This window comes from Cucurbita pepo, chromosome LG10, assembly GCF_002806865.2.
Source record: "Cucurbita pepo subsp. pepo cultivar mu-cu-16 chromosome LG10, ASM280686v2, whole genome shotgun sequence".
NCBI lineage: Eukaryota > Viridiplantae > Streptophyta > Magnoliopsida > Cucurbitales > Cucurbitaceae > Cucurbita > Cucurbita pepo.
The window spans coordinates 3,287,916-3,311,861 of NC_036647.1; the positions used below are offsets into that span (position 1 = coordinate 3,287,916).

The 23,946-nt window shown below is 37.8% G+C and overlaps 6 protein-coding genes across 10 annotated transcripts; 1 reads left to right on the forward strand and 5 right to left on the reverse strand.

Moving 5' to 3' along the window:
* Positions 1 to 1,924: 1,924 nt before the first annotated feature.
* Positions 1,925 to 5,031, reverse strand: LOC111804216 (ras-related protein RABH1e). Its single transcript, XM_023688942.1, has 6 exons — positions 4,624 to 5,031; positions 3,866 to 3,936; positions 3,363 to 3,451; positions 3,147 to 3,258; positions 2,554 to 2,644; positions 1,925 to 2,379 (listed from the first exon to the last, which is right to left on the reverse strand). Exons 1-6 carry the CDS (start codon positions 4,738 to 4,740, stop codon positions 2,236 to 2,238), a joined length of 624 nt encoding a protein of 207 aa, XP_023544710.1. The 5' UTR covers positions 4,741 to 5,031; the 3' UTR covers positions 1,925 to 2,235.
* A 590-nt stretch (positions 5,032 to 5,621) lies between these two features.
* Positions 5,622 to 8,757, reverse strand: LOC111804215 (CMP-sialic acid transporter 5-like). Its single transcript, XM_023688940.1, has 7 exons — positions 8,461 to 8,757; positions 7,710 to 7,758; positions 7,372 to 7,598; positions 6,657 to 6,855; positions 6,405 to 6,548; positions 6,222 to 6,296; positions 5,622 to 6,031 (listed from the first exon to the last, which is right to left on the reverse strand). Exons 1-7 carry the CDS (start codon positions 8,598 to 8,600, stop codon positions 5,870 to 5,872), a joined length of 996 nt encoding a protein of 331 aa, XP_023544708.1. The 5' UTR covers positions 8,601 to 8,757; the 3' UTR covers positions 5,622 to 5,869.
* A 743-nt stretch (positions 8,758 to 9,500) lies between these two features.
* On the forward strand, positions 9,501 to 13,499 carry LOC111803973 (asparagine synthetase [glutamine-hydrolyzing] 2). Of its 2 annotated transcripts, XR_002816449.1 has the most exons (15): positions 9,501 to 9,718; positions 9,960 to 10,098; positions 10,242 to 10,337; positions 10,412 to 10,553; positions 10,705 to 10,800; positions 10,955 to 11,049; positions 11,261 to 11,422; positions 11,529 to 11,609; positions 11,701 to 11,922; positions 12,007 to 12,141; positions 12,312 to 12,392; positions 12,546 to 12,632; positions 12,716 to 12,823; positions 12,941 to 13,236; positions 13,362 to 13,499. XR_002816449.1 is itself a non-coding variant. In XM_023688601.1 (14 exons), exons 1-14 carry the CDS (start codon positions 9,639 to 9,641, stop codon positions 13,139 to 13,141), a joined length of 1,725 nt encoding a protein of 574 aa, XP_023544369.1. In that variant the 5' UTR covers positions 9,501 to 9,638; the 3' UTR covers positions 13,142 to 13,355. The 2 variants fall into 2 exon arrangements, 1 of the variants encoding a protein (XP_023544369.1); XM_023688601.1 differs by lacking the exon at positions 13,362 to 13,499 and having other exon boundaries at positions 12,941 to 13,355.
* Positions 13,500 to 13,664: 165 nt separating this feature from the next.
* LOC111803974 lies at positions 13,665 to 16,194 on the reverse strand. The gene is made up of 5 exons (XM_023688602.1): positions 15,909 to 16,194; positions 15,747 to 15,820; positions 15,188 to 15,302; positions 14,786 to 15,100; positions 13,665 to 14,178 (listed from the first exon to the last, which is right to left on the reverse strand). Exons 1-5 carry the CDS (start codon positions 16,029 to 16,031, stop codon positions 13,906 to 13,908), a joined length of 900 nt encoding a protein of 299 aa, XP_023544370.1. The 5' UTR covers positions 16,032 to 16,194; the 3' UTR covers positions 13,665 to 13,905.
* Positions 16,195 to 16,559: 365 nt separating this feature from the next.
* On the reverse strand, positions 16,560 to 17,165 carry LOC111803703. Its single transcript, XM_023688228.1, has one exon. The coding sequence runs from the start codon at positions 17,163 to 17,165 to the stop codon at positions 16,560 to 16,562; it is 606 nt and encodes a 201-aa protein (XP_023543996.1).
* Positions 17,166 to 18,301: 1,136 nt separating this feature from the next.
* Positions 18,302 to 21,931, reverse strand: LOC111804269. Of its 4 annotated transcripts, XM_023689010.1 has the most exons (5): positions 21,136 to 21,354; positions 20,994 to 21,036; positions 19,849 to 20,895; positions 18,768 to 19,638; positions 18,302 to 18,658 (listed from the first exon to the last, which is right to left on the reverse strand). In XM_023689010.1, exons 3-5 carry the CDS (start codon positions 20,815 to 20,817, stop codon positions 18,651 to 18,653), a joined length of 1,848 nt encoding a protein of 615 aa, XP_023544778.1. In that variant the 5' UTR covers positions 20,818 to 20,895; positions 20,994 to 21,036; positions 21,136 to 21,354; the 3' UTR covers positions 18,302 to 18,650. The 4 variants fall into 4 exon arrangements, with proteins under 4 accessions (XP_023544778.1, XP_023544777.1, XP_023544780.1 ...); XM_023689009.1 differs by lacking the exons at positions 20,994 to 21,036; positions 21,136 to 21,354 and adding an exon at positions 21,678 to 21,931; XM_023689012.1 differs by lacking the exons at positions 20,994 to 21,036; positions 21,136 to 21,354 and adding an exon at positions 21,367 to 21,487.
* Positions 21,932 to 23,946: the final 2,015 nt, after the last annotated feature.

Consider the following 23,946-nt stretch of genomic DNA (forward strand, 5'->3'; position numbering starts at 1 on the left):
TTAATTAAATTTAAAAGAGAAGAAAGTTGGTCATGTCAGCTGAGCAGTGTTGAGTTTAAGAGCAGAGAGAAGGAGAGGAAAGTCATAATTTCAGCTAAACAACTGATTTGCTTATTCTTTGAAGTTTCCACCCAATACATTTTCATTTCCAGTTTCCTGGTTCTCTCCCTCCACGTGTACAATTTTTTACCTTTCCATTTCCATGCAAAATATTATAAATTTTACTTTTTTTCATTTCTTTTTTTCTTACGCTTTCGTGTTACGAAGGTTAAATCAAACTAGTTTCTAAATCTTATTTTCCTTTAATTTTCTATGAGACTAACATTATATGCACTCCTCTTCCAAAATACAAGATATATGTAATTAGCATAATTAACACGTATTTAATTAAATCTTCACACATAATTAGATTATATGTGAATTTGACGACATGGTTATAGGCTGCTTATCAAAAGGGAAGTACTTGTATTAATACTTCCCTACAAACCCTCTTTCGACAACACCAACTAACCAAACTTTCAGCTCTATAAATATAAAATATTCTTCAAATGTTTTTAGTCCAACAACCCTCAAATTATATATTATTCTTTTGATAATAATAATAATAAATAAATAAATAAATAAAAGAAACCCCTACTGGGATTCCCCTCCTAATATAATATTACACTCTAGCTAGTCTACCATTCAAATTAAATATAAATGAGAATTCTTGGTTTAATTTGGGAAAAAGATNTTTTTTTTTTTTTTTTTTTTTTTTTTTTTTTTTTTTTTTTTTTTTTTTTTTTTTTTTTTTTTTTTTTTTGAGGTTTGTATTATTAGCATATGAATCTACATTTTAACACGGATAAAAGGTGAAAATAAGTCAAATTTACTCCATGTATTCAGTAGTTAAGTTTAGGATTTGGTGGTAACTTAAGCTTAATTAATTACATCGTTTGAGTACGTGAATGGAATGGAATGAAAAGTAAAGGTGGTATAAAAAAAATATAAGAGGTTTGAAAAAGGAGAGGTGGGGGAGATGAAAAGAGCTTCCTTTTTACGCCACACTTTTATTCTCAACCGTTATGCCCAACACAATGGGATTAGGAACACAAATCGCCATTGAATTGATGGAGAAGCAATATCTTTCCACAAATAAAATATAATGATTAAGATTTGTGGTTGATTTCTTCTAGATTATTCATTTCTTTTAACCCAACAACTGCCATCGGAAATGACATCACTTTTTTTTATTAATTTTATGTCATTCTATTTATTTCACTTTCTAATAACTTCTACACATGTCCGCAAAGTTGAACTTAAAAGCAGGCTCAGATTGGATAAAACAGTATTATCACCTTTGCTAATTATGATTGGATAATTTTTTTTGTCCTTAGAGTTGAAAATGAAGTCTATTGAGAAATGTTATTTGGACTATCCTTATGTAAGGTCTTTTAATGGAGTCACGACTCAAGAGTGAGATTGATAAAGTCGAGATGAGATGATGTAATTAAATTCTAAAATGTCACATATATTTCCAGCCCATGGAGTTCACACTCTAGTTAACTCAAGTGTTACAAACAACAAATTATGGGTCTCGTATGAATCTGGTTGTAGTCTCCTAACAGTATATTTCTTGTCTAAAAGCTTAGCTAGTGACTTGGGAGCATCTTGTGGATAAGATTGGTCATGGGACTGTGCAGCATCCATGCCAATAGATTTACCTATTCATCCTCATTTTCATGAACGGATGAGTATGATAACAGGATGAAAAGGACTCAATGATAATTTCATAATATCATAGAAATGTCAGAAGTACATAAATTCCATATGGACTACAGTTGGGGATGATTCAATGGACTGTTTTCACAAGAGCTGACCATTTGTAACGTGAACAGCCTAGCACAGGAGAAACTTTTCTGTGAAAGAGCACTGAATATTGATATAGTAATAAACAACGGAATAGTTTCATGTACTCCGCAATTAGATATAGTTGGTCAACTTTTAGAAAGCCATCACAAATCAAAAATAAAAATCTCAACATGCGAGAGGGCAAAAGAATGATTTGTTCTTTGGAACCCAAAAAGAATCTAATGTAATGGCATACAATATTACAACCATCATATCGTTAGAAAATTTCGAATGTCAATTTGTTGAACTAATTCTCACCTTTAAATGATTGCGTATACTACTTCAATTCTGCAGGATTTTTTTTTTTTTTTTTTTTTTGCTTTATGTATTGAACTTACATATCCTCTAGCATGCACAACCTCCTCCTTGCTGTTCCGTCTGGGATGAATTCACTGCGGGTTTCAAATTTACGTCAACCATGTCCTCCTGCCTTGTTGATGACAGAGTTTCCATCCCTGGCAGTGCTGCAGCAATCTTACGAAAGAGAGGCTGCAAGATTTGTTTCAATACAAATTAAGTCAAACCTACTACAGACCGACCAAAGAAGAGAAACTATTGCAAATTTAGTGAGGATTTGTAATTTCGTGCGTTGAGAACAGAAACGTACAGGGGGGGATTTTGGATTTGTGGTTTCACGTTTCAGAAATCATAAGATAACGTTACCTTGATGTTGAACCCAGCTTTGGCACTAGTTTCTATAAACATGACTCCAAACTCCCGTGATTTGGCATCACCTTCTTCGATTGAAACTTGCCTGAATTTGTCTCCAAACAAACAGTACTTAGAGAGAACTTCTGAAATATGGACAAGGGTGTCAATAGACGCTAGCAAAGTCTATATTTTTTTTTTTTGGATAACCGGGAGTCAGAACTTTGCTCCTCTATACCCGGATACGGGAAGTCTATTCATCATTTATAAATATGAAATAGCAACTAAGCTCAAAATTTCCTGACAATTTCGTAGGAGTTAAGAATTGTCAGTGTAGATCTTGGGTACATTCAATCGAAGGCCAACAACAACTAAGATCAGCTCAAATCCCTTCTCATCAATTTAAACAAAGTGCACACAGAGCTCGTGCCCCTAACGCAGCCTCCAACCTTCTCAAAAAAGTTTAGATTCAATCACTCTACAATTTATCAATATCTTCGAAGTACACTACTGATCCTAATGTATATCCGAAAATAAAGGTTACAGTTGATTCCTCAATTTTTTTCTCAACAGTAACAATTTTGTTCATTATAAAGTTCATTTCTCACCTTTTCTCAACAAGATCAGTTTTGTTCCCAACAAGAACAATGATCACATCACTACCCCGTTCTGTTCGTACCTCCTCAATCCACTTGGTGGTGTTCAAGAACGATTGTCTATCTGCGTATGAACGTTTTCACACCAAAGTTTATAAGCACATCAACTACAACTAACAAAAATGCATCACACAACAAACGGACAGAAAATACAGAGAGAGTACTAACTAGATACATCATAGACTACTACTGCAACAGAGGAATCTCTTATGTAACTTGGAATGAGACTCCTAAATCTTTCTTGTCCAGCAGTATCCCTGTGGAATGGTAAGTATTAGGAGTATAGAAAAAATCGTATTCATATCAATTAACATATAAATGTCATGTTCGAATATCTGAATTAACAAATAATGTGTAAGGTCAAATCGCTATGTCCTATCAGCTTTCTCTTGGTAATTTGATGCAACAAATTTCATGTTCTATGATTACTGTAAACTCTCTCCACGCCAGTGCATCAAAAGAAGAAAAGAAAAGTTTAGGGTGACCCATTTGTATTTCTCACATTCTGTAGGATCTTAGTCAATGGATGCATATCGGACTGAAAAGAATCAGAAATCTACAACATATTGAAAAGAATCAAAATTGTAATCTAAGAGTCTGGATGCGGAAACAAAGACCGATAGGTAAATCAATGTTCAGTTAATGATCGGAAAGAAATAAACACATCATACCAAAGCTGCAACCGAATTGTTCGATCTTCAAGGTACATTGTTTTGGACAAAAAGTCAATTCCAATTGTAGCCTGTAATAAAGTTCATGTCAGCATAAAGAAAGGAGGTCCACAAGCAGAGTACCAAGTACACTGACGACGCGTAGTTAAGGTATGAGAAATTTTAAGCGTTTCAAACTAGACAGCCCTGAAATATATTTACTTTTTAAGGTATGGACCATCTTCTCCTCTCCCTCTCTCGGATCTAATGAACGCTAGATAATCTGATAGTGCATATAGTCAACCCTATTAGAGGCAACTTCCCATTCTTTTCCCCTGTTCTACGTAGTTTTTACACAGAAAACAAAGAAACGTTTCCATTTGACGAAAAAAAGAATGTTCGTAGCCACCAGATGTGGATGAATCAACAGAGTAATCTGAATCATTCGGTAAATCTGATCGATTGCAAAAAGATCAATCACCGTTTAGAAACACGAGTCGTCAAAGGCGTTGATGAAATTCGTAAATATAACCGACTACGTTTTCCATGTGACCACCTAAACAAACACGATTAGAAACAACGCCACATAACTAGGATCCACATGAATTCCCAGAAATTTCTATCAGGATTCAGATATATATGGAAACAGAGATGCGTCAAAGTAAGTCATTTCCAGAAGCAAACACCTATTCTATCAAACTACCGAATCAAAATAGGCGAGAGGATAAAAAGACGCATAAAACGAAGAAAATAAGATGCAAGGCAATTAGAAAGACGACCTGATAGGTGGTATCAAACTTGTCGTACATGAAGCGGGTGATAATGCTGGTTTTACCAACGGATTGATCGCCGAGGAAGACGAGCTTGTACTTGGCGAGAGGAGAAACCGTCGCCATGAAGGCAATAAGGGTGTATCGGTGAAAATTCAAAGGAAAGTGGAGCAAGAAGATAGATCTAAAGCAAACCGCGGAAAAGGAAATTCTGGGAGGAAAGAAAAATCAGGATGGATAATCGCTTAGAAGTTTTTTTTAAAAGTTGGTTTCTCTCCGGGTGGCGCAGCAGCACGCACACCTGCACGCAGGAGAAGACGCGAAAGTCAAATGTTTAAAAAGTTCAACTAATTTGCGCTTTTATCCTCCTCCTTCCCCTGCACTGCGTGGGCGCGCCAAACTCGACCCTCGTCCTTCCATTTAGGCCTCCCTTTCTTGGTGCTTAATTGCCTTTTCTTTTTCTTTTTCTTTTTTTTCTTTTTTTCTTTTTTTTTTTTTATTTTTTGGTCAATTTTGGATGGCCACATTTGTTAATAATAAATAGAGTAATTAGTTTTGATTAAATGCAAAGCCCACGTTGTATTTAGTTCAGATGGCGTTGCCCGCACTGTTCGCTCCTCTCACGCCCTTTTTCCTCTTTTTTAGTACAAGAGTTTCTTTCAAATATGCCCTCACTCTACACTACATACGTTTCATAAGCATAACCATAACTTTTTACATTAAAATTATTTTTTTTCGTGTAATAAAGTGTATTATAAATGTAAAAAAAAAAAAAATAATAAAGTAATGTTTCTCATTGGCCCGGATGATGGCTCCCTTTACAAGTAAAGGGAACCGGAGTTGCAATACTCAACATAGGCGCAACAAACTATTAGCTATGTGGCAGAGTGTGCCACCCAACTTAATTTTGGGAGTCAAGTCGAGTCTCCTTCGATCATCTTCAATTTATTTATGTAATGTTAGAGCCTATTGGCATTATGCAATCTTCACTTCTCCAGTGCTCATCCAGACAAAAGAATGAAATGATCATATTCATACACGATTACAGCTCTTAGTCGCAAATCCAGATACAAAAATCTATAAATTTGATGAAATCAAGTATTTGGTGCCCCCATATTAACTACGATTATATCAATCAGATGACTAAAACAAGAAGATATAGTTATTTCTGTAGTTTTGATGGTGTGATCCATCTACAAATTCCATCCATGTGATGAACCAAAAATCTCATGCTCAGGTAAATAACAGTCGGAGGCTATAATTCCTTCTTTTTAACTCGGTACGGATACTTTTGATATATAGAAATACTACTGACCACGAGGGGAAGAGCCACAATGCAATACACTGAAGGTGGTTTCCCTTCGAATATGAACTGCAGCAATGCTGTCACAAGAAGTGCCGACACAATGACGAATCCCTGCAACCACGATGAAATTTCCCAAGATAAGTGGACACAAAATTTTCATCCAAAAGAAAAAAAAAAACATAGCAGCATAAATTTAGAGCATGCATGTGGTGAGAATGAAACAATGTTAGCGAGGTTCATATCCTTGGAGACTACGTTCAAGAACAATCTGAGGGGTTAGAAAGACCAATTCAAAACTTGCCTTTCGAACACCACCGGCTCTGCTAGTGACTAGTCCAACAAGAATTCCACCAAGAGCATTGAATAAGACTGGAATCTGAAACAAAATGACAAAAAGAAATTGCATCAACTAAAAACGAAAAATGGATATCTCCAGCTGCTGCAAGTGATTAGCTGTCTGGTAGCTGAGAAGAGTCTTAATTACCATAGTGAGAAGAGTCCAACCGTAGAAAAAACCATGCTGTCTGATAGCTTCTCCATCAGGAGATTTATATGTACTAATCAATAAGAACAGACTTCCAACTATAGACATCTCTACAGTCATCAAGTATGATGAATGTTTCTTAACCTGTAATAGAAGGAAAACACTTGATCAGAAAGGAGCAAGCACATAATCATTAGATTTTTTCTTGGAGATTGGTATCTAAATAAACTAAAAAAAAAAACCTCGACACACCTGCGAAGACCATTGACACAATGCAGAAGCCATACCGGAGAGTACAGAAGCAACCAAGACAGGAATAATCCCATGAAACAAAATTTGATCAGAACTGCCATCACTGGAACCCTTACTAGACCCTTCACCTATACTTAGAAGAACAGCAGCAACAATCAACAAGAATAGAGCCCCAATTTGCTGGATGGACTGCCTCTGCCTATACATAAAACCAAATACTACGCCAATTAAGTTGTAAGAAATTGTTTGAGATACTATGCTCTAATCAGAAATGATTACAGTACATCACTAGATGCACTGTTCCCAGTCATAGAAGGAGATTAGAAAAGCTGAGGATGCATGGCCTTCTAATCACTGGCTACTGCCATCCCAAAGCTATGGAACAGATTGTCGTTCTAAAATTACTTTTTCAATAAGTTCTAGATTTTCATGCATCCAAGGGGAGAAAGGAAAGATGGTTAGAGTTTGTGCGTGTCAATTAAAGAAACTGAAGTACAGGTCTTGGTCCTCTCTACAGCAGGAATGATACAGACAGGCTATAGAAGAACAACGTAAAAAGTTATACAAGTACTTACATATTGCAATTGCAACGCGAAAAAGTTATTAGGATAGCAAGAAGTATGTCATAGTACATCATAAATTCATCATCAGTCCATTGAAAAAATTAGGCATTCCATTATGATTTTGAGAAGACACAAGAAGCATTGGCACATACCTGAGCAACAAATAAGTGCATACAGCAGTGAAGAGTATTTTTGTTTGATTCAGCATAGAGAATGTCAAAGAATCAAGATTCTTGTAAGCTATCTGCAGCAGACTATTTTGTAAAGCATAAATAATTGCAGGAAGTCCTGAAGCAGTCAACGCACCAGCCACAGTCCACTGACTAAAAGTTTTCTTTAAACTACCTTCTTTTACCATGATAACCAGGGCACATACGACCTGCAGACCAAAATTTCTTTAAGGTATAAATGCAGAAAGTAGACCTTGTACCAAAACATAGTCAATGATAAAAAAAGAAGAAATGAAAAAAAAATGTAAATAGAGTAATACCTTCACTATCTCACAAGTTAAGACAGATGAAGTGACAATAACTTCTCGTCTGCAGGGAGTATCATATGAGTTGACATCGTGCAGAACAGCAGAAAACAATTACCATTATGCGAGACAAAAATCCCAAAACAAGTTCAATCCATTAAAAAACAAAACGAAAGTTGCACAAAACACTGAAAACAAAAAGCTATAGGATTTCATGAAAACAAGTCAAGATTTTAAATGTTGCTATGGATATGAGGGATTAAGATGGTGCACCTTAGGAAAAGGATCATCTGAAGCATNAAAAAAAAAAAAAAAAAAAAAAAAAAAAAAAAAAAAAAAAAAAAAAAAAAAAAAAAAAAAAAAAAAAACGCGCGAAGAAAGAAAATAATAATTTTAATCACCCAAATTGAGTTCCCAAAACCAATCGATACACATAAAAAAAGTCCCAATTCGTCTAACAGCGTTCAGATTATAAATGATTTTGTCTGTACACCTTGGAAACAGATTTCAGAGTGAAAAAATGCCCCAACATAAAACTATTAAAACTATCATCAAAATAGTGAGTCTCCAATTCAACACGTGAATTTCAAATCCAAAGAACCATTCGGGGCTCAAAAATACATAGCTATATTTGAAATTCAAACTAAAGGCGCAAAACCCAGATAGTTATTTTTATTTTTCTTGTCATTCCCCCTTCTCCACAAGGAATATTAATTAAAAAAAAAAAGCACAAAGATTAAAAGAACAGAAAAACACGAGAGAGTACCTCGTACATCGCTTGGAAATTAGGGGTTGAGCTCCATACTGTAGAGCAAGTAAAATTGAGTAAAGCAAAATTCCCTTGCTCATTTGATCGGCACTAGTTGCCGCATCTTTAGGCCTTTTCTTTGCAGCCATCGACGCCATCACTGCTAACTCTCGTATGCGTCGACGAGTTGCGAGCAGATGCAGTTCCTGCCTTATAATCTGGAACCCCAGGGGAGGTCTCGCAGTTGATACGACGTCGTCTGCCCAAGACGCTTATTCTTTGTAATCGCGATCCCACAGGCGTCAGGCAACAAATAAAGACGAAGTGGGTGTATTTCTTTTACCTCCGCCTTAATATTTACGACCAAAATTTACTAATGGCATATATAGAAAATTTTCTATACCTTATAAACAATGGTTGGTCAACCTAGAATCTCACAAATTCATATCGTTATTATTATTATATTTTCTATACTTTATAAAGAATGGTTGGTCAACGTAGAATCTCACAAATTCATATTATTATTATTATTATTATTATTATTATTATTATTTTTATTTTGATAGTATTTTCTATACCTTATAAAGAATGGTTGGTCAACGTAGAATCTCACAAATTCATATTATTATTATTATTATTTTTTATAGTATTTTCTATACCTTATAAAGAATGGTTGGTCAACGTAGAATCTCACAAATTCATATTATTATTTTTTTTTTTTATAGTATTTTCTATACCTTATAAAGAATGGTTGGTCAACGTAGAATCTCACAAATTCATATCATTATTATTTTTTTTTTTGTAGTATTTTCTATACCTTATAAAAAATGGTTGGTCAACGTAGAATCTCACAAATTCATATTATTATTATTATTATTATTATTATTTTATTATTATTATTATTTTATTTTATTTTTATTTTTATTTTTTGATAGTTTTACCGGATTGGGTCCGTGACTGTGGCCGAAACTATTTATTTAATATTCCTACTGCCGGTCCTATCAACGCTCGAGGCCCTAAGCGTTGAATAAAATCACAGTAATTGGAAAGAGAATCTTGTGGGAATTGGGATCGCAATCAACGGCCGCGATTGAAATTTTGTATAAACTCGACCAGTTTCGCAGCCTTACTTTAGCTTAGATTCTCTATCCCCTTCTGCACAGTTGAGCTTCTGAGTGGACGAGGGAGCTTCCGTCATGTGTGGAATCCTCGCAGTTCTTAGCTGCGTCGACAGCTCTCAGGCCAAGCGCTCCCGAATCATCGAGTTGTCTCGGAGGTCATTTTTCTAGCATTTCTTACATTCATGTCAATGCCAAATAAACGCTACGACTTTTGTTTTATGAGATACTCTGCACAGCTTTCTGGCAGCTGTTTTGTTCCAAATATGGTTNTTTTTTTTTTTTTTTTTTTTTTTTTTTTTTTTTTTTTTTTTCATTCCCTGGAGTTATTTGTTTGGAAACAGGGGATTGTTTTATATTGATTGATGGTTTTTTGTTTTGAATTGTTTGGAACTGCAGGCTGCGCCATAGAGGTCCCGACTGGAGTGGTTTGCATTGTTTTGAGAATTGTTTTCTTGCTCATCAACGATTAGCTATTGTAGACCCCACTTCCGGGGATCAACCCCTTTACAACGAAGACAAGACCATCGTTGTTACGGTAATAGTATCAAATCAACCCCGTTTTTGGTTTAAAAGCATGTTTCAAATATTTGATAGAAAGACCTGATATTCATATGACCATGGATCAAAGCTACCATATACTGTTTGTCAGTTTAAATGATGGTGTGGACCATGTACTAGGTTAATGGAGAGATTTACAACCACAAGGAATTGAGAGAGAAGCTCAAGGGTCACAAGTTTCGAACTGGCAGTGACTGTGAAGTGATTGCACACCTTGTTAGTAGCCAACAACTTATTGAGATCATTTGCTTGTTTTTAGATTTTCTATTAGTAACGCCTATATTTTCCAGTATGAAGAATATGGAGAAGAGTTTGTGGACATGTTGGATGGCATGTTTTCCTTCGTCCTTCTTGATACTCGTACCAAAACTTTTATTGCAGCTAGGGATGCTATTGGGATCACCCCACTATATATGGGATGGGGTCTTGATGGTATGTAATTTCACACTATACATGTGATTCGTGACCTCAAGTTGAAGTGAGGAAACTCTCCAATTGATAATTCATGTTCCTTTACACACATTACTATTTCCTGTTTTACGGATTGATCTTTGAAAATATATGTCTGCTACCTTCTTCCCAGGATCAATCTGGTTTGCTTCTGAAATGAAAGCTCTAAGTGATGATTGTGAGAGATTTGTTTCTTTTCTTCCTGGTCATATATATTCCAGCAAACAAGGTATGCATCTTCTTCCCCCAACTATGGCAGTTCCAGTTTTCATAGGAGTAATGTTATGTCCCCGACTACAGTAATTCTAGTTCATAAGGTATGCATAAGTGTAATGTTAATTCTTGATATTCATTACTAAATGGTGGATTTCAAATGTTTGTAGGAGGATTAAGAAGATGGTATAACCCTCAGTGGTACACAGAGATGGTACCATCAGGTCACTATGATCCTTTGGTTCTACGTAAGGCATTTGAGAAGGCACGTTCTGGATTTACTCAATTTTAGATTATCAGACTATCTTCTTCTTCAAGGAGTTTCTGCCATTGTCAGCGTTTGATGCTTACTATTTTATAAGGAACTTTAAATCTAAAACTGGCTGCTTTTTGGTTTCTAAATGTATCTATTTTAATTGATGAGTCATTGGAATGTCTTATATTCTAAGCTTTCCTACTGTACTTTGATTGTGTAGGCTGTTACTAAAAGACTCATGACAGATGTGCCATTTGGAGTCCTTTTATCTGGAGGATTGGATTCATCACTGGTTGCTGCTGTTGCCTGCCGGCATTTGGCTGATTCTGAAGCAGCTAATCAGTGGGGGTCACAATTACACACCTTCTGTGTTGGATTGAAGGTAAGATAACGAGGCAAGTAAGGTTGTTTTTTTTATTGCCTCTGTAAATGTTGTAGAACTAACCCCTATTGACTGAAGTCATATTTCTTTCTTTTATCGTATTCAGGGTTCTCCCGATCTTGGTGCTGCTAGAGAGGTAGCTGAATACCTTGGAACTCGTCATCATGAGTTCCACTTTACCGTGCAGGTAACTACTTTTTCTGGGATCAATTGAAAATCCATTTTGAAATGTTCACTACCAAATATGTGTTTGTGCTTTGCTTTATCATCCATATCAGGAAGGTATAGATGCGCTTGAGGAAGTGATTTACCACATTGAGACATACGATGTGACCACTATCAGAGCTAGCACACCTATGTTCCTTATGTCCCGGAAAATCAAATCTTTGGGAGTGAAAATGGTTCTTTCTGGCGAAGGTTCAGATGAAATTTTTGGAGGTTACTTGTACTTTCATAAGGCTCCAAACAAGAAAGAGTTTCATGAAGAAACATGCAGAAAGGTATCCTTTTCCCTCTTTTTCAACATTTTTGAGGTTACTGTTTCTTTTTATTTGTTCTAATTTATTTTCTTCTGATGTTATCAGATTAAAGCTCTTCATTTATACGACTGTTTGAGGGCCAACAAATCAACCTCAGCATGGGGTGTCGAGGCTCGTGTCCCTTTTCTTGATAAAGAATTTATAAGTACAGCCATGAGCATAGATCCTGATTGGAAAATGGTATATTTTGTTTGTTTATTACACTTTGCATGTTCTTTTTTTGGTATTCAATTCTTCAACTCATTTCATCTCTCTATCAGAAAGCTCTCTTGTACATGTTTTGTTGGAACAATATCATCAATGATTAAAGTTTATGACACTAGTTACTTGCTATGAATTTATAACCGCAGATCAGGCCTGATCTTGGGAGAATAGAGAAGTGGGTCTTGCGCAATGCATTTGACGATGAGAAGGAACCATATTTGCCCAAGGTAGCTTCTGTCTTTTCTATGTGTTCAACAGAGCAGCCTGAAATCTATGCTTTCTTTTTAAATCAAGGCATCGAATCATCATTTGTTCTTTACGCAAGGAAGAATATTGAATAAGCCCAACCCCTCCCCTCCCCTCCCCTCCCTTCATTATAGCACATATTATACAGGCAAAAAGAACAATTCAGTGACGGTGTTGGATACAGTTGGATTGACGGTTTGAAGGACCACGCAGAGAAACAAGTAAGCTTTATCTTAATCTGTTTCACTATTGTAGCAGTTGAAATGTTCATATGGTTTTTGCTCACATGCTTTGTCCTCATCAGGTGACTGATGCGATGTTGATGAATGCGAACTTTATCTACCCAGAGAATACTCCTGCTACAAAAGAAGCATATTATTACCGGACAATATTTGAGAAATTCTTCCCTAAGGTGCTGTTTTTGTTGTTTTTTACGATATGTTTGTAGTGTGAATTTTGCCAGCCTTTGACACACTTTATCCACTAATCAAACAAAATCCTGATGCATTAAATTCTTAATTTACAACAGAATGCTGCTAGATCAACGGTCCCAGGAGGTCCAAGTGTGGCATGCAGTACTGCAAAAGCAGTGGAATGGGATGCCGCATGGTCGAAAAATCTGGATCCCTCTGGTCGTGCTGCATTGGGTGTTCATGTAGCTGCATATGAGCAAAAGCTGAATGGTAAAATTGCGAATGCACCGAATGACTCTCCCCAAGAAATCCAGTAACCGTCGAGGAAGCTGCGGCCATAGCACAGTTCAAGTTCAGGGCTAGTTTGTGATATCCTCATGTCAAGAATGGAGTTCATTCTTGAAGGAAGGAGGTAATATTGCTTTTAGTCCTTTCCAGATATCCACCATTTCCTATTCTACAATATTCCGGAACTGAATGTTGATGAAATATTGCCTTTTGAAGTTCTAATTCATTTTACTAATTGTGTTTGAACAGAGTTTTGAAATTTCCTGGAAGACAATTGGACTACGTTTCCTGTAGTGTTCTTAAGGTTTGGTTCATGTTTCCTTTTTTGTAACTTACGACATTGACATGATAATAAAGGGTAATAGTCCTGTTTGATGTACTTTCCTTGATCGAAGTTTATCTTTTCTAGTTCATAGTCAAAGCATGGCTCTAAATTCGCAGCTTATTTGGTGTTCTAATGATTGGTGTGATTCGGACATTAATTTGATGTCTGGTGGGACATTTGCAAATATGGAAGTTCCTATAAAATTGATTGTTGTCAATCAATCAATGAAAAGATGAAGCGTCCTTTCAAATTGTCTACTAACAGTTGAAAGGAATATACAACGATCAGTCAAAGCCTGGATTTCCTTTAAACGATCGAAACCAGAGATTTTAAACAAAGCATACCACAATCTTTCGCTACCCAAGTCTCTAGGCTATAAGTGCAAGTGATCAGTGAAACAACATTAGAAGTTCAAGTAGAAACACAGACAAGAATGTCCAACTATTCAAATCAAGTTAGGAGCTAAGATTAAACTAAAGCAATGGTGCTTTCACCACCGGGTGGTTTACGAACACCCCCAAAGTAGTCCCTTGATTCCGCCTTCCCATCAGAAAAGATGTCGTTTCCGCTCATCTCCCTTAGCTTGGCCGAGCTCAGCGATTTCTCGGATGAACCCGGTGGAGCATCTCCTTTAAATATATCATTACCAGTCAACTCTTGAAACTTCTGGTTGTGCAGTTTCTTGGCTGTCTTCATCACTGGATCTTCTCCAAACAGAATGTTACTCTGGCCTCCAGCAGGCTGTAAAGATGGACAACAAACCAACTTCATTTCGAGTACTACGGCTCAAAGGCAAGGATATGAAGGATCAAGTCGAGACCTATGGAAATCTACTTCCAATCCAGTACAACTCTCTAGAACGAAAAAAAAGTAGTCATGGGATTATCAGATTGGAAAAAACACTTCAATATTCATTAATGTGGGGGGATTCAACATGAGTTAAATGTTTCAGCTTTCAAGGTAAAAAACGGTAACAGCCCAAGCCCACCGCTAGCAGATATTGTTCTCTTTGGGTCTTCCCTTTCGGGTTTCCCCTCAAGGTTCTTAAAACGCAAGAAAGATTTCCACACCCTTATAAAGAATGTTCCGTTTTCCTCTCCAACCAATATGGGATCTTACAAAAACACTATCAAGATAGAGAAAAAAGAGAAGTTATCTCATCAATGCTAAAGCTAAAATGAATCTTGTGTAGCCTTGATACGAAAGAGTAAACACAAAGACAACTGAATGGAAACGTGCACGCCTGAATAACCGTTTAAATTCTTCAACTAAGGCAAACAAAATCGAAAGCAAAGACAATCATAGAAGCAAGAAGTGAATTCAAGATCACGGTAAGAAGTAAACTCACATTTGAAACTTTAACAGATGTTCTGAGGGTCCTAGGTGCTGGTTCACCCATGTCTTTACTTTCTTTCGACTCCAAGCTCCGCGAGGCTGCCAACGATCGTGGTGTTATTTCAGGAGGAGCTCCGAAGATGTCATGTCCACTAAGCTCCTTGTTCTTAGCATCTGATGTCTGCTTCTTACTCCTGGCATCAGAATCACTCTGTAATGTCCCACTTAACTCACGTTGCTTTGCCACCTCTGGAATTGAAGTAGGCTTTTTCTGAGAAACCCCCTCCTCAGTAGCGAAGGATATTTGGCTAACTCCATTCAAAGTTTGCTGAACCATCCAAAATATTACAAAGAATCACAATGGGTTCTTGTCAATTTGATGCATTTTCTAAATTGACGAGATTGTATTGCTTACCTGATACATGCGAAGCCCTGTTTTGTTATCAGATTCCGATGCATCCCCTTCACCATCAGATGCAAAAATTCCACTTCCAGTCATTTCCTTCATTTTATACCCCGAACAGTTCTTCCTGAAAATAGTGGAGAAGAACTCGAGTTTTCAACACAAGTAGAAGAAGAATAGTCATAAACGATGCCTTTGAACTGTTGACTGTTTGAGAAACAAGATTGTAGCCCATCAATTGAACAAAACATCAGGAAAGCAACCCAGACACAGAGGTAGGAAATGTTATAACATAAATTACAACAATCGTACGATGTTAGAGCACTAAATATCAGGATCCTAGAACATGAAACGGTGTAGAAATTAGCTGAAGAACACAAATAGAAAGAAAAGGATGAACTGAAGTTCACAGCTGGGAGATCTGGCGAGCTCTCGTTTTCCTTCTCATTCAAACAGTAACACTCGAAGAGGGAAACAGAAAATCAGCCAAGACATTGTAATAGTTTCACCACGACACTCAAATCCCAGGTTTTTTTTGGGTAAATTTTGGGATAAAGGAAATGGATCTTACTTTTTCAACAAGTCCTCAGCTTCTTCATCTGTGAGCTGACCCCCTTGGAGCACTTTACCGATTCTATCGGACGGCTGAGAAAGTGTACCAAAAACCTCAAAACCAAGCTGTCCAAAAACTAAAGAACCAAAAAGAATGCTCATAGCAAAGAGGGTATAATACCTGGTGGGAGCGAGTGGCGGAGCCGGAGACGGCGGGGGAAGAGTCTGGCGGGGGAACTTCCGACCAGGTGAGCAGATCCGCGGTGGATGGGCGTGATTTTGTGGACGATTTCGTTCTATCCATTTGCTCGCGAAACTGATGAACAGAGAGGGAAGAGCGAGTGAGAAGCTTTGTGGGTTTTGAAGATATTGTGGATGTGATTTTGAAAAGTCGGAATTGAATTCAATTGAAAAATAAGAATCGATAAAAGCGAAGATCTTGAATTTTGAAACACAACAAACTTGGGGAAATTCGTTAGCTTTAGCTTAAATAATATGTGGCGCTGTCCTGTTTCACAGACACGTGCTCCTTTTCCCTATGTTGGACCCACTACCAACTATGAGAGTCCATTTTTGCAAGTGGGATGCCTCAATATATGCATTTTTTAGTGTGTGTGTTAGCCTTCACAAACCAATGACACCCATTTGTCAATTTCAGAAATTTGGTCCAATTTGTTAATGGTTTAGAACACAAGAAACATATCAAAAGGGTCTCAAATATAGTGGTAATAAATTGAGATACAAGATGGTTGGAAAATGCAAGGTATTGTATTGTTAGAAAGATTCAAGAATATGGTATCTCTTCAATTTACAAGCAACGACGGTTTTATGGCTACAAGAATTCCATGGCAGCAGCAAGGGCGAAGAACTCATGATCCCCACAAAAATGCCCCACTTTGGATTCACATCCACACTCATCGCTCCACTTCCTCAATCTCCTCTTTTTCTCCATCTCCATTTCTGCTGCAACTCTCACTCTCATCCCCACTTTCAATTTCGGTTGCTTAAAGCCTTCACGAACAGACCCATTATTAGCAGAAACCAACGACACCCATCTGTCAATGTCCATGTTTGGCGATTCAAAAACCTGATTCCAAGGGATCTCAGCCCTACCCAGAAGTTGAGACGATGACGACGACCCCAAAACTCTGCCAAAAACATGTTGGGTTTTAGCCCGCCGGAGCTCGAAGACGACGGTTGCTTGTTTGAGGCTCTGGATGGAGTCTTCTGAACCCAAACACTCCAAACAGAAAGACTCGTTCCATATGAACTCGGAATTGGAAGAGGTTTGCTTCGTGTTCAGACGAATCCTCTTGTTGTTGCCTGCAGAAAGATAATATCTAACAAAGAGATTCTTTGGAGATATGAACTCTATGTTCTTGGCTTGTAGGATTCTGATTTCGCAGCTGAAGGAACAGAGTTTTTTAGCGGCACCCATTATTGAGAGAGAGAGCAAGTTAGGATCAAAGGGCCTATGTTTTTTTCTCTTTGTGTGGTGAAGAAGGCTTATGGACTCCTAAAAATATTTATAGAGGGAGTTAGTGCTTGTTTTGAAGGAAGCTACTTCCATGTCCATTATATGCCTAAAAAATTTCCACTGAATCATTTGTAATCTACAAGAGAGATAGCAGTGAAGATTTCTTTGATTATAATAAGCCCTTTTGATCCTTCACCATACCTCGATTATCCATGAAAATGACACTTAGCCGACCTCTTTTCTCTTCCAATCACAGAAGAGAGTTGTATTGAGGTTTCTGCTCTTAAATTAATGGGTCTTTTGGCTCATGGATTCAAGTTGTATAACCTTTAGCTCATTGGTTCTGCACACCATCTTACAAGTATTAAATATGAAATTAATTGAATCATTTGTATAATCATTTATGCCAAATTGCAACACAGATCGAAGAATCCATATCAAGATCTTCAACTGATACAAAATTACAAAGCAAAGCACAATATAGCTGGTTGAGAAGGGTCGGCTTCTTCCCTCTCGTTGGCTTTAGTTTTATATTCGCCAAAGATTTGATTTTGGACTCATGAACTGATAAGGATAGAGCTAAAGAAGACCCAATTGGTGGGCAACACGTCAGTAAACAAGAAAAAAGAATTGAGGGTTTGAGTTTGAACCTTATCAACAACAATGGTAGAAGATCTCGCCCTTATCGAATTTTCCCCAATGATATTAATTATTCTAAGAAACTTTACAGCTACAGCTTCTCATAAAGTAGCAATCTTTGTGTGTGAAGAGAGTTCTGTGTGCATATACATATTAGAATATGGGATAGTGGCGAGTTCCCTATGGCCAAAGAGGTAGCTTTTCAGTGTTTGTTGCTTCTTTTTGCAACTTGTTTATGCATCAAATTGTTCTAAAGTAGGGATGGAAGGAAGAGGATTGAGGAGGCGGTTTTGAAGATACCGAGGGAGAGGTAACGCCTAAGCACCCCAGTGGCCAATGCCACTGATTTTCGGTTCTAGAATATGGTTTGAGTATAAATTTGGTTAATATATGATACAGTTATGGTATAAATTTGGGTCATCTATGATTATCAACAATCTGAAATCAGCATATTCATGTACGAGAATCAATGATAAGATTGGAATATGCAGTTTAAAAATAAAAGAACACTGGGAATTCTGTATGTACACAGGCTTGTAAAAATCAATCACTCTGAAAAAAGGGGAGAGAAAACTTCTAGACATTCCTAATTCACTTTCTACAGTTGGGGATTCGATTGAAAACTAAGTTTGGGGAAAACAAAATCATGAGTAGTAAGAACAAAAAGAGATTCAAGTTTTACTTTTTGAACAATGAATGATCAGAAAGATGATTTCTTCAGATCCTGCTTAATGTAATGCTCACAGCTGCTTTGTGGTTCCTCCAATTTATGCTTCGTTCTCAGCAAGCTGCACATTTAATCCATGGCTACATCTCTGTATCAAATCAACAATCCATTCAAATTTCTATGCAAGAACTTGTAAAAAGCAGTAGCAGTCAACAGATTGCATCTCAGTTACCCAGAATAAATGAGTTCGAAGTTACCTTTGATTGAAGATTTATCGTATTTATCTTCATCCTTCCAATCGCAGTCTTCGTCGTCGTCTTCTTCGTCACCCATTTCGTCCCTTCCATCATTTCCGATATCACTTTCGCTGGCTGTTTCCCATTCAGAATCATCAGTCTCTCTACCATAGACATCACCAGCACCATCTTCACATTGGACATTTCCATGTTTAATAGCTGCCTCCCTGAATAACCAAGCTGCACGCATCTGCTTCTTAACGAGTCGCTCGGCGTAGTCAGGAACCTTGTTTTGCCTTAATGAAAGATCGGGGTCATTGGACTGTGAGCACTCGTTTATGAACAATATGGCATCCAATAGACTTTCTTTAGCCAAGCCAAGCATATCATATGCTTGAGCTCTTCTCCAAAGACTTTTAGCATGACGATTTACGGGATTGTGAAGACAGAGAGCACGTGTGGCATCACCAATGGCAGCCAAGGGTTGCTGCAACAGAAGACAACACTGGGCACGATTACTGTACAGAACGACTCGTTCCTTTTTGGATCTCATGGGACATAATGCTAGAGCTTCTGAGTACTTGGATGCAGCTGCAGATATATTTCCTGATGAAAACATGGAATTTCCTTCAAGCTTAATCACTAGCGCTGCAGCTTGCTTGATTCGGAGATCCTCTTTTGGCATATTCTTTTCCCACTTGAGTCTCTGCCTTGATTTTAATAGTTCTTCGATCTGATCCTTTGTACGACTGCTGATAGAATTGCGTCCGCTCCCTTGTGATTGGATACATTCCTGAAGAACATTAATTATGGATTCCCCCAGTTTCCTGTGATCACCCAGGGATGATATCTCTGCAAGATCCAGAAGTGTAGGAGCGGCTTTGTCGATCACCTGGGAATACAATGGCACAATTAACCACACTTGATGAGAAAAACTTCCAAGTTATTGGGACTAATATGTTATATGCAATCTGTATTTGAAGATCTTAAAGAGATTTTGGATCACAGTTCAAATTTCCAAGAAAGCATCACTGAAACAGACAGGAATTGTGATGACTAGCATCATTGACAACATGAAAAGGAAAGAGAGATGGATACCAACCTTATGGCTTGTATTTGGATCCTGAAGCAACCACATGAGACAGTCAATAGCCATAGACTGCCAATCGTCTGAAGAGCGGGCAATGTTACACAATGCTTCAATAATACTGGGACAGCAAGCAACAGGTCCCCTGCCAAGTTTATGATGGCAGATTGTTCTTAATAAACCAATACCAGCTGGAGAATTTTCATTAACAAGACCGCCCCACATGCCAGGTAGCTTTACTAGGAATTCGGGCTTGCATATAGTCGGAAGAAACTCGGGTTTGAATGCAAAGCAATTGATGAGTTGTAAGGACCAACACTGTAACTGACTGGCCCATTCCTCCGCCTTCCTGGATTCCATCTCAACTCCGCCCATTCCACGAGTAAGCAGATCACAGTGATAACTAAGCCTTCTGTCTACATACTGATAAAAGTGAGTATAAACAATTTCAAGAGAACTCATTGCCAGTTGAATTGAGAGCTCAAGTATCTCGGCATGACTAGCCACGGCAGGAAAAGTACTTGCATATGTCGCCAGATGACCGAGGGCACGAACAGCTACCCTCTGCTCAACCCAAGTTAACCTTCCCCTCAAAAGTTCAACTAGAGGCGGAATTACCCCAGCATGCACAGCACTCTCAGCAAACTCCTCCATGTTCATCGTGTAAGATCCAATGATATGTGCAGCGTAATACGGAATGTAAATGTTTTGGTCATGAGAAAGCCAGCGACGATTTTTCAGTCCCTTCCATATAAGTGCAGCCATACACTCAAATATCCCCAATTCAATAAACTCAGGATCATTAGGATGTGCCATTGCTGTGTTCCAAAGGCCACTAATGGGAAGAACTTGACCATCATCATCTTGAGAAGGAAGTTCCCTAAAGAATTTCAAGATACTCGCTCTGCGCTTACTAGGATTACCTTCTTTCATGACACAAAAAAAACATCCTGGATAAGGACAATCTGCAGATGCTTTCTCCATACTCGCAACGACGTAAAGTATCAGAAGGGCAACAACTATAGTCTCATTACTGAGTTGGTTCAAACAAAATCAACAAGACTGCAAATAAAATAAGAAGATAGCAGAATATCAGACGCACAACAATTCATCTAAACCAGATAAACAGTATGAGCAACAAATATTCAAATCTTTTGTACCCCTTCACAAAATCACATCTCTCTTTCAGATCAACCCGATTATCTGTTTCATTCATTCATCAAATACATGAAAAAACATCCATATGCATTGCCAAAATGGCACAGATTTTTACAGAACACTAAATTGCAGTCTAGAGCATACCGTACAACTACAAGAACACACCAATATTTGCACAAAATCGCTGGTATGAATTCCAAAAAATAGAGCAAAATCGAGTTAAACTAAGAACACTCGGGGTACTCGAAAAGTAACAATCCGCATCAGAGGCGAAAACGAAATTATGTAAATCAGGCAGCTTTCCAGATCAATGAAGAATTGGGTCGCGTTACTTTTGAGCAACAAAATTGTACTGAAAAGAAGAGTGAAATTGACCTGAGAATTTAGAGAAGGAGTTCAAAAAAGGAACTAGCTTGATTCTAGCATAGCCCTATAGTTGTGCTTGGCATACGTACACAGATCTGAAGGCGACAGCTTTAAGCAATAAAAACGTTAAAATTAAAACCAACGACNAAAGGATAAAGCAAAAAGAAAAGGCTTAAACAAATACAAAGAGAAGAAAAAATGATCAGAAACAAAAATTAAAGAAGCAACTGAGATTCAACCATACTGTTATCTTTATTCTTTTCCAGACATCGAGGAATCACAATTAGAAAACAATGAAATAGCAGGTTCGAAGGAGATACCTCGGAGCCAAAAATAATAATAATATTATTAAAGCTGCTTGTAATGAGCTGAGTAGCGAGCTAGTGATCGTCAGCGACAACGAGAAAAGGCAAAGGGGAAAAAGAAAAAAATTCAAAAATTCGGGAAAGCGTTCCGTCTTGATTCAATTCAGAGCTCTCTGCTACAAAAATGAGGACTGAAGGGAGGGAGAGAGAAGACCCGTGGTGGTGGGCGGTACGACGACGTTTTGGCGTTTAGATTCCGACAATCAAGAAGATCTCGCAATGTAATAGCTAAGCGCTGTCAATGCTAAAATTTTTAATTTCCACAAACAACCAAGAAAGGCCCACGCGCACCACAGTGGAATCTAACGTACAGTTGTGATGTCACACGTGAAAATGTGTTGCAGTCTCGCACTAAAAATGGGTGCAGAGTACCACGCGAGAAAGTGCGCGTGAGAATATTGCTGCAGAAGGATANAAAAAAAAAAAAAAAAAAAAAAAAAAAAAAAAAGAAGACGGGCCCAGTGGGCCAGACTTATTTTTCCATTATTATTAGGGTTTTCCTTTTAGCTTCCGAGGCTGGCCCATTTCCTTACACGCCTGTCAATTTTACCGTTTCAAATTGAAGAATGTGAAATTACATTAATACCCCTATAATGTTCCAAAAATTGAATACGAATAAGAAATAAAATGAGTAAATGTAGTTTTGTTAGGCGTTGAATGTGGCCATTATTTTGACCACTAATTTACAAAAATTATTGTTACCGCTATTATAAAAAATAAACGAGAGTGGCAATGAAATTGAATTATTTGTACCCATTTTTACTATTGCAGAATTTGGGGAAGTGGAAAAGGAAAGCCTAAATGGAAAGTTTTATAATTTGCGAGGGGATGGTTCCAAGATGGAATGACCAAAAATGTTGCACTTTTAGAATTGAATTTTTTGCCAAATCAAGTGGGTTGGGTTGGGTTGGTGCACAACCTCGGGGGCTTGCACGCTTCTTAATGGAAATCAAATAAAGTGGGTTTGTAGCGTATTCTTGTATTTCACTTGGGTGTTGAAGGTGTCGTCTTGATTAGGCCAAAAGTATTTGATGATCACATGTAAACCACAGAGATATTTGAAATGAAATGAAAGCGGGAAGAGAAATGGATGGGAAGGTTGAAGGTCAGGAGCCGACAGAGGAAGGTGGAAGGGTGGGGTCAGGGAGTGGCAGGTAGCGCACTATAATAGAAGGAAGAAGACAAACTCCTAGAAGTTGTGACATGACATGGATGGACCTCTCTCTATGTGTCAATTGGGTTTCGAAATAAGAAGTGGACTGGACTGCAACGGAGGAAAGGCCAATGTTTTTCAGGTGAGTGTGAAGCGACGTCCCTTTCACTGAAATCTCTAAATGCGCAGCAAATGGTGAAGTAACAGAGCGCCAGAGTTGGGACTAAGCTTCGGAAGGGGACCAGCGGCAGCGCCTTCCTCCTGTTTCTCTTTCGCCAGCACCAACCCATTTGGGCCCCCAACACACTCCCTCCCTTTATATCCACCTCTTCCACCTACCCAACTCATTTGGGCCTTCAAATTTTACCCATTTTTTCCTTCGCAATGTCTCACTTTTATTAAACTATAGTCTACTTTTTAAATAATCATGCTATGATCTGTTACTATATATCTTTTTAATTTATCTTAGAAGCATTTGCATTGGTTTGACCATCTTTCATTTTAATTTAATTTTTCTATTAAATATTATTATGCATAAAAAAGATGACAAGACGATGACTAGGACAAGTATATAATAAATATCAACATGGCATTAAAAATATTATTTTTATTATTACCAATAACATCCCTCTTAATTTATTCCACATTTCCTAATAAGGACATGAGAAATGTGCGAATGAGCAAGCAAAGGTCAAACAGGTCAACCCATACACCAACTCCATCTTCTAAATAGTGATCCCACATTGGTCCCACTTGGATTTATATGGAGCTAACCCAATTGACTGATCCCACTTGGAATTGATATTGGAATTGTGTTTTCACAAGTTGGTTGGTGTGGTGTGGAGACCTTCCCCTACCATCATAGGCACTCTAAAGCCTTGAGGGGAAGCCCTAGAGGGAAAACTCAAATAGAACAATATCTGCTAGCGGTGGGCCTGAGTCGTTACAAATGGTATCAGAGCCATACACTGGACAATGTGTCAGTCTTCTTGCTGTTCCTCGAAGGGGGTAGACACGAGGCGGTGTGCCAGTAAGGACGTTAGGTCCCAAAAGGGGGTGGATTTGAGGGCG

Bases quoted from the DNA above. Each gene is read 5' to 3' on its own strand.
- LOC111804269 (XM_023689009.1), bottom strand. From the start codon at position 20,817: ATGGAGAAAGCATCTGCAGATTGTCCTTATCCAGGATGTTTTTTTTGT. The intron at 19,639-19,848 runs GTTGGTATCCAT...TTGTATTCCCAG, and splicing joins ATCCAAATACAAGCCATAAG to GTGATCGACAAAGCCGCTCC.
- LOC111803703 (XM_023688228.1), bottom strand. From the start codon at position 17,165: ATGGGTGCCGCTAAAAAACTCTGTTCCTTCAGCTGCGAAATCAGAATC.
- LOC111803974 (XM_023688602.1), bottom strand. From the start codon at position 16,031: ATGGATAGAACGAAATCGTCCACAAAATCACGCCCATCCACCGCGGAT. The intron at 15,101-15,187 runs GTAAGCAATACA...TGGATGGTTCAG, and splicing joins CAGGGCTTCGCATGTATCAG to CAAACTTTGAATGGAGTTAG. The intron at 14,179-14,785 runs GTGAGTTTACTT...CCATCTTTACAG, and splicing joins CATCTGTTAAAGTTTCAAAT to CCTGCTGGAGGCCAGAGTAA.
- LOC111804215 (XM_023688940.1), bottom strand. From the start codon at position 8,600: ATGGCGTCGATGGCTGCAAAGAAAAGGCCTAAAGATGCGGCAACTAGT. The intron at 7,759-8,460 runs GTACTCTCTCGT...TACTCCCTGCAG, and splicing joins ATTTCCAAGCGATGTACGAG to ACGAGAAGTTATTGTCACTT. The intron at 6,856-7,371 runs GTATGTGCCAAT...TTTTATGTATAG, and splicing joins TGCACTTATTTGTTGCTCAG to GCAGAGGCAGTCCATCCAGC.
- LOC111803973 (XM_023688601.1), top strand. From the start codon at position 9,639: ATGTGTGGAATCCTCGCAGTTCTTAGCTGCGTCGACAGCTCTCAGGCC. The intron at 10,554-10,704 runs GTATGTAATTTC...CCTTCTTCCCAG, and splicing joins TATGGGATGGGGTCTTGATG to GATCAATCTGGTTTGCTTCT. The intron at 12,824-12,940 runs GTGCTGTTTTTG...AATTTACAACAG, and splicing joins TTGAGAAATTCTTCCCTAAG to AATGCTGCTAGATCAACGGT.
- LOC111804216 (XM_023688942.1), bottom strand. From the start codon at position 4,740: ATGGCGACGGTTTCTCCTCTCGCCAAGTACAAGCTCGTCTTCCTCGGC. The intron at 3,452-3,865 runs GTATGATGTGTT...ACCATTCCACAG, and splicing joins ACAATTCGGTTGCAGCTTTG to GGATACTGCTGGACAAGAAA. The intron at 3,259-3,362 runs GTTAGTACTCTC...GTTCATACGCAG, and splicing joins AGTAGTCTATGATGTATCTA to ATAGACAATCGTTCTTGAAC.